This window comes from Periophthalmus magnuspinnatus, chromosome 14 (genome assembly GCF_009829125.3).
Source record: "Periophthalmus magnuspinnatus isolate fPerMag1 chromosome 14, fPerMag1.2.pri, whole genome shotgun sequence".
Lineage (NCBI taxonomy): Eukaryota > Metazoa > Chordata > Actinopteri > Gobiiformes > Gobiidae > Periophthalmus > Periophthalmus magnuspinnatus.
Window position 1 is genome coordinate 26,407,199 of NC_047139.1, and position 15,725 is coordinate 26,422,923.

At 40.2% G+C, this 15,725-nt stretch overlaps 1 protein-coding gene across 2 annotated transcripts in view; it reads right to left on the reverse strand.

The window, feature by feature from the left end:
- Nucleotides 1-15,725, reverse strand: part of LOC117380970 (seizure protein 6 homolog) — a 78,055-nt gene that overhangs the window by 29,584 nt on the left and 32,746 nt on the right. For both annotated transcript variants that reach the window (XM_055226983.1, XM_055226982.1), the window contains exons 2-3: nucleotides 5,582-6,247; nucleotides 4,652-4,773 (exon numbers count right to left, since the gene is read on the reverse strand). In XM_055226983.1, coding sequence (XP_055082958.1) covers nucleotides 4,652-4,773; nucleotides 5,582-6,247 — 788 coding nt within the window. The remainder of the gene's footprint in view (nucleotides 1-4,651; nucleotides 4,774-5,581; nucleotides 6,248-15,725) is intronic.

The window sequence follows — 15,725 nt, forward strand, 5'->3', positions numbered from 1 at the left end:
ATGACTAATTTAGCAGGGAGTTAATACAAACATTTTAACACCAAAATGACGAGCCTGACAGCAGCAGTTACAGAGAGAGGAGCCACAGTTTTCTAATGTAAATTGAATTGGAGCCAGAGTCAGTGGAGCCAGAAGCACACCCATGATTACAGGTTAGCTCTGTCCATCTATATATACAGTTCATTTTGTGGTCAGCGCTGAGCATTTAACCTGTGTTCTGTATCAGTGTTTCTGTGGTACATTTACCCCTGGTGGTAGTTTGAGTTTTTCATTTTAGAGATGAATCTATGGTTTAGTCTAATTTCAAACTGGCTTTAGTCTCATTAGCCTCCTAATAAAGTGAGTCTATCAATTTGGTTATATTCAGAAAGCCAATTATTAACTTGTGTGAGAATACTGAGAAGCACTGATCTATAAGTACACATAATCAACTTGAAGCGCTATGAAAATAATAAGGCAATAACAGCATCTCACTCAAAGTCACTCCACAGTTTCTTGCATTATTCATTCACTATTGTCCACCTTATAATTTTCTTATATTGCGTTAGAGCCAGAGTATCCAGAAAAAAATCACAAATGTTTTGCAAATTATTAGTGGCCGGGAATTAAGTTTACAACCTACTTGATGGCTCGGTGTAAATTTATTCAGGAGGTGTAAATAAAACGTTGTTCCATGGAGCTAAAGCTGAGTATGGGGTCTGAATTTGTTATTGGTCAGTGAACACCAACAAAACACATCTAATCCCCTCTCCTATCAGTCAGGACGGGTCAATGCCATGTGAGCTGGCTTCTTTTGTGAGAAACAGTAGAATTAAAATGAGAGCATCTGGATCAATAAAGTAATTGAGGCAGCGCTGAAAGGAGACTGCGTGTCAAGTATTGGCCCTGCTTATTAACATGCCTATTGACTGGAGACCGAGGAGCGCGGCCACACAGGAAAAATAAAAAGACAGATCCTTAACCCGGGAGTCAAGGTAAGCTATAACAGTTGGCATCCTTTTGGAAAACCTCCACTCGTCCAATGGAGCATTTCTCTGATCTGCTATGCAAGGGCCTATTTTCCCCCTGTACAGCTCATTATAGTGTCAACTTGTGGCTCATTAACACCACAGGTTCTTTGGGGAGTGCACGATTTGGCAGGAGAGGTGAACTGACACAGAACAAAATCATGCACTACTGGGAGTACACTTCACAGTATAAATGTTGCAGTCAAGCATTATTGTCCCAAATTCACAGGGACGCTGAAATAGCAGACATATGCAGATGATGAATAACAACTGCTATTAAAGGTACACTATGTTTTTGACTGGGGGGGGGGTCGTCACCATGGAGATTGGAGATGTTAACACTTTGCCTGGAAAGTTTCTCAGTGGTTTTAAACTTATCTTCCATAAATTTATTGAAGTATGCGTGCTTTTATTGCACAAAAATATCTGCTGGGTCACCTCTCCACAGACCTGACCTGCAACTTGGCTTGTGCTTGCTTAATTATTCCTTTGTCAGTTTTAGTGGGAGAGCTCAAAATGCAACTGCTAGATAACAAAGCATTGTTGGTATTTTTTTATATTGTGCTGCTATTGTACAGACACAAATAGTGAAATATAAAGGATCTGGGTTTTATTTTAACATTGTAAGATAGGAATATATGCTTTGTTTGGTATTTTAGTAAGACGATCGCAAATTTCCTACACTTCTTTACTCCAATACGCTATTCAGTAGAAGCTGTATTGTTCTATTACATTGTTTTTAAATGTAAAATTATTTGAAAACATGTTTGTTCTTTCATATAACGCCTAGGATGACCACAGGCATGTCCTCTCCAAAATGAACCCTGACCAAGAATGGAATTGGACAGGAAAAAAAGGTCCTTAAAAGGCTGCCCTCTGAATCCTCCCTATAATGGCCTGCGGGATAGTCATTTAAATCTATCAGAGAAGGCAAAGGAAGAAGGAATTGGAATGTGGCACATCTGGGGACTTTTCCCGTGAAATGAATCCTCGCCGTAATACATTCTTTTGGAGGAAATGTATAGAAAATGGCCTGAGAGAGAGAGAGAGACTGGCGACGTAATGCTTAAGTGCGGAGGTCCTGAAGTCACCGGGGCAGGTAGATCAGGGAGCAGAGGAGACACACACATCACAGCGGGACAGATGGCCTGGGAAGAGCTGATAGCTAGCTAACCCATCGGATTTATTTGATCAAATAAATAAAAAAACTCCAAAACAGATTTTAAGCGCTTTAATGCCACGGCCCAGTTCTAGAAAACCTCCATCTGTCCTCTACTAAAACCTTATTTCAGATCGACAGCGGAGGGAGGGAAAAGGATTTGGTGGAAGAAATTAGACACTCGCCCTGTCAGTCAGAAGTCTGGTTTCAAGATTGCTTCAAAATCTGTGGAAGGCAACACCATACGTAGCTTTCAAGTAATTTGCTGAAAAAAAACGTGTATTTACAGCTCAGTTTGTGGTAGTTTTAGTACTGCTAATCGTTTTGACAGGCTACACATTTTAGAAGTAATTGTCAGCTACTATTTTGGTCAGATACGTCTATGATTAGTCTAGTCTTTCAAATTATTGAGGCAACAATTTAAGGTTTGAAAATGACTGTCTGCCTAGCCCTGCAGAATACTCACTGCGATAACAAATGTAATAATATTTCTTGCAAATTCTGCACAGCTCCAAACTTCTTGAGCTATTTCACCAATGAATGGTAATGTGTCCAGAATCAGCAGATGGGGCGCCGCATTAAATGTTGGTGGCAGTAAATTCTCACAATACATATTTTACTTTACTGTCTCAAGCTGCCGCAGAGCACAGAAAGACGTACTGATGAAAATCCCCAAAAAGACCCACTCATTTATCATTTGGCGCCAGTTGATATATTTTTTTTAAATGTTGATGATTCACTAGTAGAAGGGACGGAAAATATCTCGCATTATGTTTTATATGAGACAAGTGCGTACGATTAGTCACCGTGTCTGCCCTTGAGAGCTTTCCTTTGCCTAATTTCTCCTCTCCTTCACTCTCAAACTGCTGGCCTGTCTACTGTAATGATGACTCCGTTCTATTATAGAGGCTGGCTGCCAAAACAAGTACATGTTCTTCAAGCGTCACGTCCCTCCCACAGCTCCACAGCTCCTCGAGTGTGGAGAACAAGCCTTTTCTCTGGGTTAATGCTTGGCACAGTCAGAATATCACACAGAATGTCAAGATGACTAACAGTGTATGCTTGGGCTTTTTTAGTCTATAAAGATAACTTTTCATTTATTAATCCACCTAGAAATCCTCTAAAGTATAGCTTTCCATAAAGTAGCATTCTATTATGTAATAATGCAGGTCTGCACTGCTCTCATTACATTTGAGCATATTACTATAATAACAGTGTATGTAACACGCACAGTGGTTTAATAACAGCAACAGAGTCGCCAGGTTTGCCTTAAGCTGCATATTGAAGACACAAACCATAACAATTCCTTATATCAACATAATAATTGTTATCAGTGAAGTCACTTTTGATGTTATAGGGACATAGATAGCTCAAATTGTGTATATATTTAGCATTCTACATAGAAATTCATATTGTTTCTCACTTTGTTGAATGCTATATTGAGGTCTCAGATCACAGTTTCAGTTTCAGAAGTATGGGAGTAGGTCAGAATAAAGTGCCATGTAAGGACTTCTGCATGAGCAGGTGAGGCACTTGAAACTGCGTGACAACCACTGAGACATCAAAAAGATTATGCTCTTGTTGCATAATAAGATGAGCTTTATATCACTGGATGAGATCTAATGCCTACTTTCATCAATTTCTCGACCTGAAAACTTGAGTGCGGCGCTGCTTCAAACGCTGCTGATGAGAAGCTCTGATTGACTGCAGTCCGCTGACAGTTTATGTTTTGGACAGAAACAAACTCCTCTGTCATTTGTATAGCTCCATCTGGTATCTCCACATGGTTTTGTATTCATCAGATTGATAAAAAAGTGAATTGGTGTAGTTTTGTTTATTTTTTTTTATTTTTTTTTTCAAATAAATAAATAACAAACATATGTGAGAAAGGGAGCATCTAGTGCTTGTGGTTAAAAGTGGTTAGAGATATTCTTAAGTTTCTCAAAGCGAGCACCCAGGAAAAAATACACTCTCAAATATATACTCTGTCAAGACTTATCTTAGCCCTCCAGAGGCAGCAAGACAAAGCTTGCACATTTTGAAAGTCTCCAATGCTAAATGAGGCGTTTGAGGAATCGCAAAGGCTGGGAACACACATACCAGCACACACAAAACCTGACGGTTACGTTTTATAACCTTTTTGTTAAAGGATTGGATGGGTAAGCAGTCAGCCTGCAAATCTCCTCTGTCCACTCTCTTATACCTGGATTACTGTATCTGAAAAATATATATGTAATATTTTTTGTATGTTGTCTGTCTGTCTGCAGAGGTTACAACTGTCTAACATGTTTGGTTACTTAAGCATTTCACTTGAACAGCAACCACAACCTTTGAATCATCTATAGCTTGTTTTTGTATATAAGAGGTCTGAAGCCTCTTTGAGCTACAGCTTGGGGCTTGATACATAAGAGGCCTTATGATTGCTCGCATCTATACATAACTGTCTCATTTTAGTCCATACTTGACTTAAGGCTTTTGGTCTCACCTGCAACTCGATCCCATATCCCAAGTAGACAGTCACAAAGTAGTTGCACTCCACTCCGGGGTCAAGCGTCTGCCGGATTTCGATATTACCCTCGGGGTCAGTGAAATTCATACTGCACACTTCTGTAGGAGACAGTAAAGATATGAGTTATTCCCTTTTTCCCGGACCACTGATCTTTCTGACAGCCCACCTGTGCCTGTGTGGATGTCTAACCCACTAACTATCTCTGCACATTCCCTCTCTGACGCAGTTCGTCTGGGGCCCGCAGCCCTCCACGGCCCAGCGGAGAGGGCGCCGGGACGTTCTGGGGAAAATGTGATTGTTTTTGACACATGGGCAGCTCTGTTATCCCAAGTGGAGGGATGAATAGTTGGTGTGAGCCAGCTGAAATGAACACAAGTCCAACAGTGACCTGCTTTTTCATGTTAGGGCCTCCTGGGGATGGGAGAGGAAAGTTTTTTTGACGGGCTCAGTTTTGGTAAAAAAAAAAAAATAACAGGTGCTGAAATAAAACAAAAAAGTCTGGAACAACACAAATATAGTTCAATTTTGACATATTCATGGTCATAGCATCAGGCAGAGCAGCTGCACATGGGACTATAAAAGTTTAGGGGGCATCTGTGAGTAAATTCAGATATTGTTGGTCTGTCAATGTGTGATATTAAAGTATAACTGTGTGTATTGCTATTTATTCATTTTTATTATATTCATTTTACTGGACCAAAATGAGAGGTAAACTTAATCTCCAAATTTAAATTTTACCAAGCCAACTAACCCACAAACAGCACTAACATTTTAACTGAGATCATTTTGAAGCATGAGTCATAATCCAAATAATACACACTCAATCTAACTCCCTGTTCTAAACCTCAGTGAAGTAAAATTGGACTGCTGTATCTTTGAAAACGAGATGAAAAGCCATGTGCTTACCAGATGTTTGCATGGTGGTGATAGTGGTGGCTGTGGACTTCACAAGGCCACTTCCAAAGCTGGGCACTGCAGTGAAATTGTCAGTGCTGCTTTTATTTTTATTCTCTCTCCCTTCTGCTTTTTCCATCCTTGTTGACAATGATGTGGGGCTAGCTTCTGGACTATTTCTTTGTGGATTGTTTTTATTGTTATGACTATGAGATGTGACTGTTGTTAGAGCATCTGTAGTTGGGGCTAGACTGTGCGCCCTGTCTGCAGTAGTTTTACTTTCACGCAGAGCTAAAGGTGGTCTGGGGGTTGACGGGGTAAAAGTTGTTAGGGGTGATGTCGCGGCTGGGGTTGCTTTCGTGGCAATGTCCGAAAATGGCGGGGCATCTTCGTGGGGTACGAGCTGGGTAACAGAGTCGTGCATATCTGCCGCATGTAAGACACCTGGCATTGTGGGATACGCCGCTACGGAGCCATCCCTCCTGAAGTAATGTTGGTCCCCCTGGAAGTCTCGGGTGAGCAGGTGTTCGTGGAGGAGCAGGCCCCTCAGGACGGGCTGGTGGTTGGGGATGTGTCCCGGGGGTGCAGTGGTGATTGGGTGCACCTCACTCTCTCTCTCCTCTGTAGGTGTGTGTGTGAAAAAGTCCCTGTGGGTGTCTGGTGTCCTCCTCTCAACACCTGTAAAGACAATACAGTTCAATTAGGAATTACATAAAGAACTATTACCGAAAAAGCAAACCACCTATGACAAACTGGAGTTAAAGAAGCACTACGCAGCTTTTCTAGTGATCCGCTTGTCACCATGGAGATGTTATTGCTTTACCTGGATTATTACACTGTATGGAATTTAAATATTTATCGCCATTGAAGGCAGGTGACGCCAAGGACAAGTTGCACAGTAAGAATGCATATTTTGAGCGATAAAACACTTGTAACAGAAACATAGTGAAGTCATAGTGTGAAACATTACAGCCAAAGATATATCTCTGTGACACCCAGCAGGTAGTGAATCCCACCCCAAAACTGGCATTGTGAAAGTGTCAATTGCAGAGAATTTCGCCATGGGTGGGAGGATAGGAACTACCTGGGTCAGCACGAGATTTTTCTTATTGTATTGTTGTACTGGCACGCTTCAGATTCAAAACAAATACTTTCATACATAGTTTCTTAACCTAGCTCCATGTAAACTGCCATCACTCCACATGGCAAGACTATCCCAAGGTCACTTTATCCTCCTGAGACCCGAGCTCTTGCATGCCATGCTTTATTAATTTCTCTTTGTTATTTGGGCTGGCTGGGACCAGATGAGTCTAAATACAAAGAATTATCTTTTTACATTATGTAGTTTCTGAGGAAAAATTATGTAAATCAAAAGTCCTCATATGTGGACATTTTAATCATTTTGACAAAACATTTGAATAATGATTTCCAAAACCTATTTATTAAGACCCTGAAAACAACAACATTTGTCCTGAATGTAAAAACAAAATGAGAAACAACAATTGTGCCTCTTGGAACAATGTGTCTCATGTGAAGAGCTGCTGACAGGAGCAGGAAGAAAAATAAAAAATAATAAAATAAAATATTCTAAACATTCTAAACAGTAAAAAAAAAAAAAAAAAAAAAGAATATTTATAGTATATTTGCATTGTTGCTGTTCTTGTATGCTGTTATTGTTCTTTCTAAAAATTTGCATTGTGGCCTAGACAAACCAAAATGTGTTGTCCACATTTGAGGACGCCAGGTCTCAGGAGGTTAAGATGTTGGTATCTGTATACACAATACACACCAATTGGCTTAAAAGTTATTGGTGTTTTTTTTTTACAATATTAACTAATACTGGGACACTGCAGGCATCTATTATTTTTCAGAGGCCATTTACAGTCTGTTATAACAGGCAGAAAAATCAGAATCCAAACCCCACTGAAAATCACATCTGTGACAATCCAGTCTGACAAAGAGAACCATTTGCAGACAAGTGATAATAAGCTGCACTTTTTCATCAACATCAGTTCTACTTTTGAAAATAGTATTTGCAAACACAATTGCAGCAATTGCCTAAATCTCACTGTCTCCCACCTGTCAATTTTGTAAAACAACTCAGTCAAAAATATTTGGAATTGGCTCGTCTCCAACGTTTCTCTGAAGTCGCATTTCAAAAACACGTTGCTATAATTGAGCTATCATCCATTGGCGTACAGAAGATACAACATTGGTTAGAGCGGAGTGCAGTGGTTAGATCTTATAGTCACATCAGATTTCAGCTTATTCCCTTATAGATCCAACCCAACTATTAAAATGTTCTTATAGCTTTTGCATGCAACATTTAAGATAATTAAAAAACTGATGTCTGTGTCTGGCTTTTAGCATAAACTCACCAACCAGTAAGATTAAAGACAACTCAAAGCACAAGACTTCAGTGCAGTGCATATTTTTTTCGACAGTTTCATTATAGAATCATCAAGTATGGCCACAGATAATCTACAGGAACGAAGCTTAATGAGGTGAGATGCTGGCCTCCTGCATAATTTCCCCCCACATCTATTGTTGCTATTTTAATAGGCTCACTTGTGACTGTGTTAGCTATGTTAGTGTCTTTGGGGAAAGGTAGAACATCTGGTCTAAGGACAGGCGCTTTAGCAAGTAACAAACTATGGGCTGTCATTTCCAGGTCAGGAAGGGAAATGTACAGAATGAGGTATCGAAACTTATATCTCAACATAAATATATTCTGATCTGGAATGTGATTATCCAGCATAACGCTCACAATGCATTTTAAGGGCGCAGTCCGGGACCCATTAGAACTGACAGTACCCGGGGAAATGCTCGTGGACTGGAGCTGGTTGCGGAGGCTTGCGGAACACCAATTTTATTATCAAAGACTATTTCACAATCACATGCTGCAGGCAGAGTAACCTTCCCGTGCAACAATACTGTAGGATGAAGTGGTGTAAAGGGGCTTTTCATGTTTGCACTTCTATGGAAAACGTGTGCGTTATGCATAACACCTACAGGAAGAAGCAATTCAAGCACACAGGGACCAAGCTGGGGTAAAACTGTACTGTAGTTGTAGGTGATGTAGGTTGACAAAAATAATAATTATTAGATAACATACAAGGCTGTAGATGTTTTTTGGGGGACTCACATAGCAACAAGAAGTGAATAAATTGTCAAATGAAATAGCTTGCTTGATTACACATCCAAGTTTTTAGTTTATTTTTTGCAGCTTTTCACAGTTTGGTGATGTGTATGAATAGAATATACTTTTTTCCAATTTTGCATAACATAAAAACAATTATTTCAATATTGTGTGTGGATGTATCACTAGGCTTGTCACAATCACACATTTTGAAGTGTGATGTATGGCTGAAGTAAATATAGATGATAAACGATAATATTGAAACTAATTTATACCACTCGAGAGCAGATTTAAACCACAAGAAATATCTAAATCTATAATACTGTTGGAAAATCAAGAACTGTAATAAAGAAACAGCAGAATGAAACACTTTAGTCATTATTTTGCATCTGTAATGAGTCATAGAAGTTATTAATTCAACCTTTTATAGCTTAAATGTTATCATATGGACAAAAAATAACCAAAAATGTCCCAGTAGTGCAAAAAAATGTGCTGATGATAAATACTGAGCCAAAAAATATATAGTTCCAGCTTCACATATTGAACGATAAGTTGATTATCATGACAGGCCTACATACGACTCATTTTAGCTAACGCAACTGTTCTCAACGAACCACCAGTTCTTATACAATAATATAATATACCTCCAGGAATGAAAAACAGCCATTATGCAAATTGATTCAGCACCCAATTATATTATGGACAACATTGAACAACTTTGCTGCTGCTTAAAACCTGGAGTGAAAAATAGTGTTTCTTTTGTGCTTTGGTCTGTAATAGGATTCCCAAAAAGAGTTCCGTCGTTTGCTCCTAAAATCCCCTGCATTAAGTTCGTATTCACAGAAAACTATTTTCAGCTTAATGATAGCACTCTGGTCAGACGTTTCATATTTACCTTATTATCCACTACATTTTTTCCATGCGCACTGCCTAATAAAACCTGGAGGGTTTTCTGTCCCTTTGCTGCAGATCCCTAAATAATTGGGCGCAAACATGAGCAAATGGGAGCTCCTTTTGTGTGCGCTGGCCTTTGATGGTGCCGGTGTCTTTGAATGTGATCAAACATTAGAAACTGGCTGTGACTTCCATACCTTAACATATCTGCAAAGGTGTGTTTCTTGTTTGTAAAGTTTTAGAGAGAACATAGCCACTTTACTTCTTTAGGTGAATTTGCCAAGCTTTTTACTTTATGCAAACCCACACAATTTACACTTTAAATAGAATAAAGGTCCAATATGTCCTTTGAAATAGTATGGTATTCAGATGTGATAAATATTGACAAAATGGAGGGGTTGTGAATAATCTTGGTCTGGTGGCGTTGGTGTACACATGTCGACATGAAACAATGGCGTCTGTTTTGACACGTTAATTAGCTTGCATTCTGGGTGACAGGTTGTCTTAATGAGGCAGAAAAGCTGCCAGCGCACTTTTGAGGCTTGAGATGAAAGGATGTTGTTGACACAGGGAAAGAATGACGAAGAGATTCTCCGGCGACGGCTCCTATTAGCTCCAGTTATTCAGTGGGATAAAGGAGGAGGAAAAGCCCTGAGGTGCAAGTCAAAGGATTTATTTGAGATGTTCTGTAGAGAACAGCTTAACGTGAATGAAATTAAAGAGCTCTATTGTTTTTGGTTGAGTAATTTCCCTCTCCTATGAACCCTCTTCATTTCATAATATTTAACAACCCATAGTGAGAAATAAAGAGAAATATTGATCTGTCCAATATTAGGTTGTACACTACATTAATACTGCAGAAATCAGTAGTTTTTAAGTTATCCAGCTAGTGGAGCCAGCAGAAGCACTGGACAAATGTATAATTTAAACAAGAGTGATTAAAACACACAAACAAATGAGTGAGGTGCAATAAATACTTTGTATAACCTTTGGTTCTTAACAGTGGCAGGGAAGAGGTTTAGAGGAGTTCAGATTAGAATACTTTATAATACAACTTCAAGTAAGAACTTTTGGTGTGTTTTTAACTTTCTATAAATAAAACCAAATACCTTGATTCACCATTGATATAGAATCACAAACAAACATTACAAAACAATCCATTCTACATGAGTTTCTTTGCAATGGTTTATAGGGAGGAAGCCCCTTTAATTGGACAGTACTGCTTAATCCAGCGTTTGTACTTGTTAAATTTCTTTGCGATTTGCTGACTTAAATAACACTTACTTATTCTGCAGCTACCAGCTGATTTGGGCGTATTGATTTAATGCTCTCTTTCTTGCATATGAAAGAGCTTGTTAAGTCGGTTCGCCCGAGGGCAAACGCTCGCTCTGGAAAACTGACTTTGTCTTTATTGATTTTGTAAGGATTTTCACAGCAGGAATTCATACATTTAAATTTTAATAACAAATATTGTCTGAATGAGTGCAAAAACAAAACACGCCACTAGAAAAGCCTCATAAAACATTCAAACACTGGGGGAATAATCCTCATACTTGGTCATTTTAGAGAATTAAGACACTGCTAAAAGTTTGATCATAAAAGAGTAAACAATTTGGTTCCAAAGCCTGTGGTGGGCTGACAGCATTGACACGTGCCTCTACACTTTACTGGCAGAAGCAACAACACCCTATTTATCTTGCTGGGCGACATGAGCGATTCAAAGACCTTTTGATGTTCTGAGATGGAGCAGAAACGCTTCCTTGTAGCCTTATTCTGTCACAACAAGAAGAGCCAAAGCTGTGTTCTAAAGGCACACTAAGCAGAGTCGACACATCTCACTAGCAGAGAAAATGAAGAGTGTATTGGGAGGGCTTCACTGCAGGTACAAAGCGCCTCCTTTTACAACAGAATATTTACATGCAAAGACTACTTGGATCATGAGCACAAAATGTTAAAGCCCTCATAGCCAAACACCTTACTCACAAAATAGAGAAAACACAGAGTTCTTTAAAGTAGGGATTTTTTTTTTTTTATTTGCACCTAATATTTGCACTGCCCAGATATATGTGGCTACTGAACACAGTCTCTCCTGGTAAAGTGTTGTATTCATATGTTTTATTTTTCTGTAATTAGCCACATTTTGAGGACTTTTTCCCATTCAAAAGATGTTTTGTTTTTTTGTTTTTTATTGTTAATCGCTATGGCAACATTACAATTTTTTCCTTTTTTAAAAATCATTTTGGAACCCATTTATGTTACTTCTGATGGGGTATTAACTGCTAACACATTTAGATCACTGCGTTACCTTTTATTGTTTTGGAAATGTTATATTTGCTGAAAACAACGTATTTACATGTTTTATAAGTTTCACTTTTGTTTTTGAGAGTCCCCCCTCTCTTTGCTCTTCATGCAAAGTCTCTCCACCTTTTGCCCTCAGCATGTAATCTGCTAATGAAACTACTACATCACATCAGGTTTGTCAAGTCATTGTGCACAGTTTTGTATCATGCTTTTGTATATTTATGGAGAAGTGTGGTGTGGGAGCATGGGTGATGTAGGCTTGTGGGCGGAGCCTTGCACAGAATCTTACAGCGAATTGTAAAGAGTGTTTGAACAGGGCCATGCATAGATGACAAATAAAATGTCTTGCTTTTGATGAGGGAACAACATGTTAGAAAGCTAAAAAAAAAAAAAAAAAAAAAAAAAAACAGTTTTGCATAATTCCCCCCTTTAAATAAACTAAACCTGCTGGTTTATGTCTGTTGCCTCTCTCATCTCTGTCCCAGTAAGTTGTGTGCAGCAATATTTTCTCACTGAATTGCTATATCCGGTCTTATGCACTGCCAAATACAGGTGCCATGAACACATATATCTTTGTATCTCAATCTGTTGGTCAGCTTCAGAGCAGAGAAGTGGACTTGTATCTGAATATTGAGTGGAAGTGAGGAGTGTGCGCACAGAACTAGGTTAGTTTCTCATAGAATGGTCGATGCTGGATCAATGCGTACAGGTTGGAGACCTCACTGCAGTGATTAGAGAGAAGCTGCTAGTGCTACCACACCACTATCATTTCACCAGCTTAATTGGTTGTTTACAGTTGAAGCTGCACAGACTAGAGCTACTGAATTCAATGTTGTGTTCAATGTGTTTTCTTCATATTTATCGTAATATGGATTGATGAATAAAAAGCAAGGACATACTGTATATAGCACCATATATAGGTTTATAGCTGCAAAAAGAGGGCTACACGTTTAATTCATAACTCTCTATAATTAGTAAAAGTACAAATGCCTTTCCAATCATTTATTTAACAGGCTTTCTTCAGAGTACAATTACCACTTGCTGATTGGACCACTTGTCATCTCTACACTACGCAGTCTAAATGTGGCTGCAATTATGTTTAAAGACAAAGGAACACTGATAGTAATGCGTATGACTTTGGTGTAGGAGGTTTGAAGGCTGTAAGATGGGGAAAGAGTAAAACCTGAAACCTGAACTGAAAATGAATTAAAACTATTAATGGCCTCGGACCCACACCAAGGCTATGATCAAAATGATTACTGATTACAATGTTCTGCATCTACACCAAAACTATTGCTGATTACTATGCTATTAAAAATAAAATAAATACATTTTTAAAAAGAGAGAGATCTGAGCGGCAGTCAAAGGCGAGGGCTTCGACGACCGGATCTCCGGACACGGAGACTGGCTCTGGGGACGTGAAATGTCACTTCGCTGGGGGGAAGGAGCCTGAGTTGTGCAGCAGGTTGAGCCTTACCAACTGGATATAGACGGCCTCACCTTGGGCTCTGGAAACCAACTCCTAGAGAGAGGCTGGACTTTCCATTTCTCTGGCATTGCCCATGGGGAGAGGCAGCGAGCTGGTGTGGGCTTGCTTATTGCCCCACAGCTCACGGGCACGTCTCTCACTATTGTGTCGACCTATGGGCCGAACAGCAGCGCAGAGTACCCGGCCTTCTTGGAGTCCCTGGGAGGGGTACTTGACAGTGACTGGGGACTCCGTTGTTCCACTTGGGACTTCAATGCCTAAGTGGGCAACGGCAGTGACCCCTAGAGGGGGGTGATCGGGAAGAACAGCCTCCCTGATCTGAACCTGAGCAATATTCTGTTATTAGACTTCTGTACTAGCCACAGTTTGTCCATAACAAATACCATGTTCGAGCATAAGGGTGTACATCAGTGCACATGGCACCAGGACACCCTAGGTTGTAGGTCGATGATCCACTTTGACCTCCAGTAGCGTGTCCAAGATGCGTGGGTGAAGAGAGGGGCTGAGCTGTCAACCAATCACCACTTGGTTGTGAGTTGGATTCGCTGGTGGATGAGGAAGCAGTTTGGGAACCACAGGATCTCATCACTGTTGTCTGCAGATGATGTTGCCCTGATGGCTTCATCGGGCCAGGACTTGCATCAGGCACTGGGGCGGTTTGCAGCCGAGTGTGAAGCAGCTGGGATGAGAATCAGCTCCTCTAAATCCGAGGCCATGGTTCTCGATCGGAAAAAGAACTCTCCAGGTGGGTGGTGAGTCTCTGCCTCAAGTGGAGAAGTTCAAGTATCTCGGGGTCTTGTTCACGAGTGAGGGAAGGATGGAACGTGAGAATGACAGGCGGATCAGTGCAGTGTCTGCAGTGATGCGGTCACTGTATCAGACTGAGTCGAAAGGCAAAGTTCTTGATTTACCGGTCAGTCTACATTCCTACCCTCACCCATGGTCATGAGCTCTAAGTAATGACCGAAAGGACAAGATCGCAAATACAAGTGGCCAAAATGATTTTCTTCTGTAGGGTGGCTGGGAGCTTGGAGTAGACCCACTGCTCCCCCACATCGAGAGGAGCTAGCTCAGGTGGCTCAGGAATCTGTTACCCCCTGTTCAGGATGCCCCCTTGATGCTTCCCTAGGGAGGTGTTCTAGGCATGTCCCACCGGGAGGAGGCCCCCAGGAAGACCCATGGCACACTGGAGGGACTATGTCTCTTGGCTGGCCTGGGAACACATTGGGGTTCCACCGGAGGAGCCTGAGGACATGCCTGGGGTGAGGGAAGTCTGGAAGTCCCTGCTTAGACTGCCGCCCCCGCTACTCGGCCCCGGATAAGCAGAAGAAAATGGATGGCATTTGTAAAAAGTAACAAGAAACCAATGCTAGCAAAAACATCACCTTCTAGCCTGCGGTAATTACTGTCATGTTTTCCAGTCAAAGTTATGTGGGTGTAGGCTGAGAGAGACTTAGCAAAAAGCTCATTTTATACTAGTGTATTTATTATGGTGATTCTTTGTTACTAAAGTAAAATTATGACAATGTTGACACAGATTAACATGTTGCCCAGAGAGCAGGTAATAGTCTGTTTCTATTTATAGTGTGGAAATGACAGCTCGCAGCCTGCCAATTTATATTTATTGTGGCGGAGGGATGCATTTGAGGTAATGCACTGTGCACTGTCAGAACAATGTGATGTTGATTTGTTACTGGATAAATGCCATGCTATTGTATTTAGCCCTGAAAATTGAAGCAAACTCCACATGTCCTCAAACAGAAGTCTTTTAAAATGCAATGGTGCTTTATTAAGCCTAATTCATAAATTACAAGTCGTAACTGCGATAGCACCTACTTTACTGTTATGAGCAGCGACATGAAGACATTGAAATAGCATTTACTATCCACGGGGAAATTAGCTTGTGTGCGCAGAATAACACTTACAGGATGCGTTAGTGACACAAATTAAAAACTTCAGCCATTTCATTCATAAATAGTTGATATAGTAGTTAGAAGACTGGGCATGCTAAAGTGAAATATATCTAACAAATGAGGTAGGCTGTGCAAATTATTTGAATAACCGTCGCATTAACAGCCTAAGCTTGTACATCATTTAGCCATTTGCTTAGCACTAGTAATCATAAATCACTTGTCATTTTAATGATGTGTTATCTCTGGAAGTAGTTATCTATTCATTACTGCTTACTTAATTCTTTCTTTAAACCACTTTTCCTATTGCGGAATGATTGCTGTCAGATACTGGAAATAGGCTAACCATAGCAGATCTACCTTATTTAGCTCTGTGTCCTGAAAACAGAAATACCATATAACAAGACCTCATTCTGAACAGTG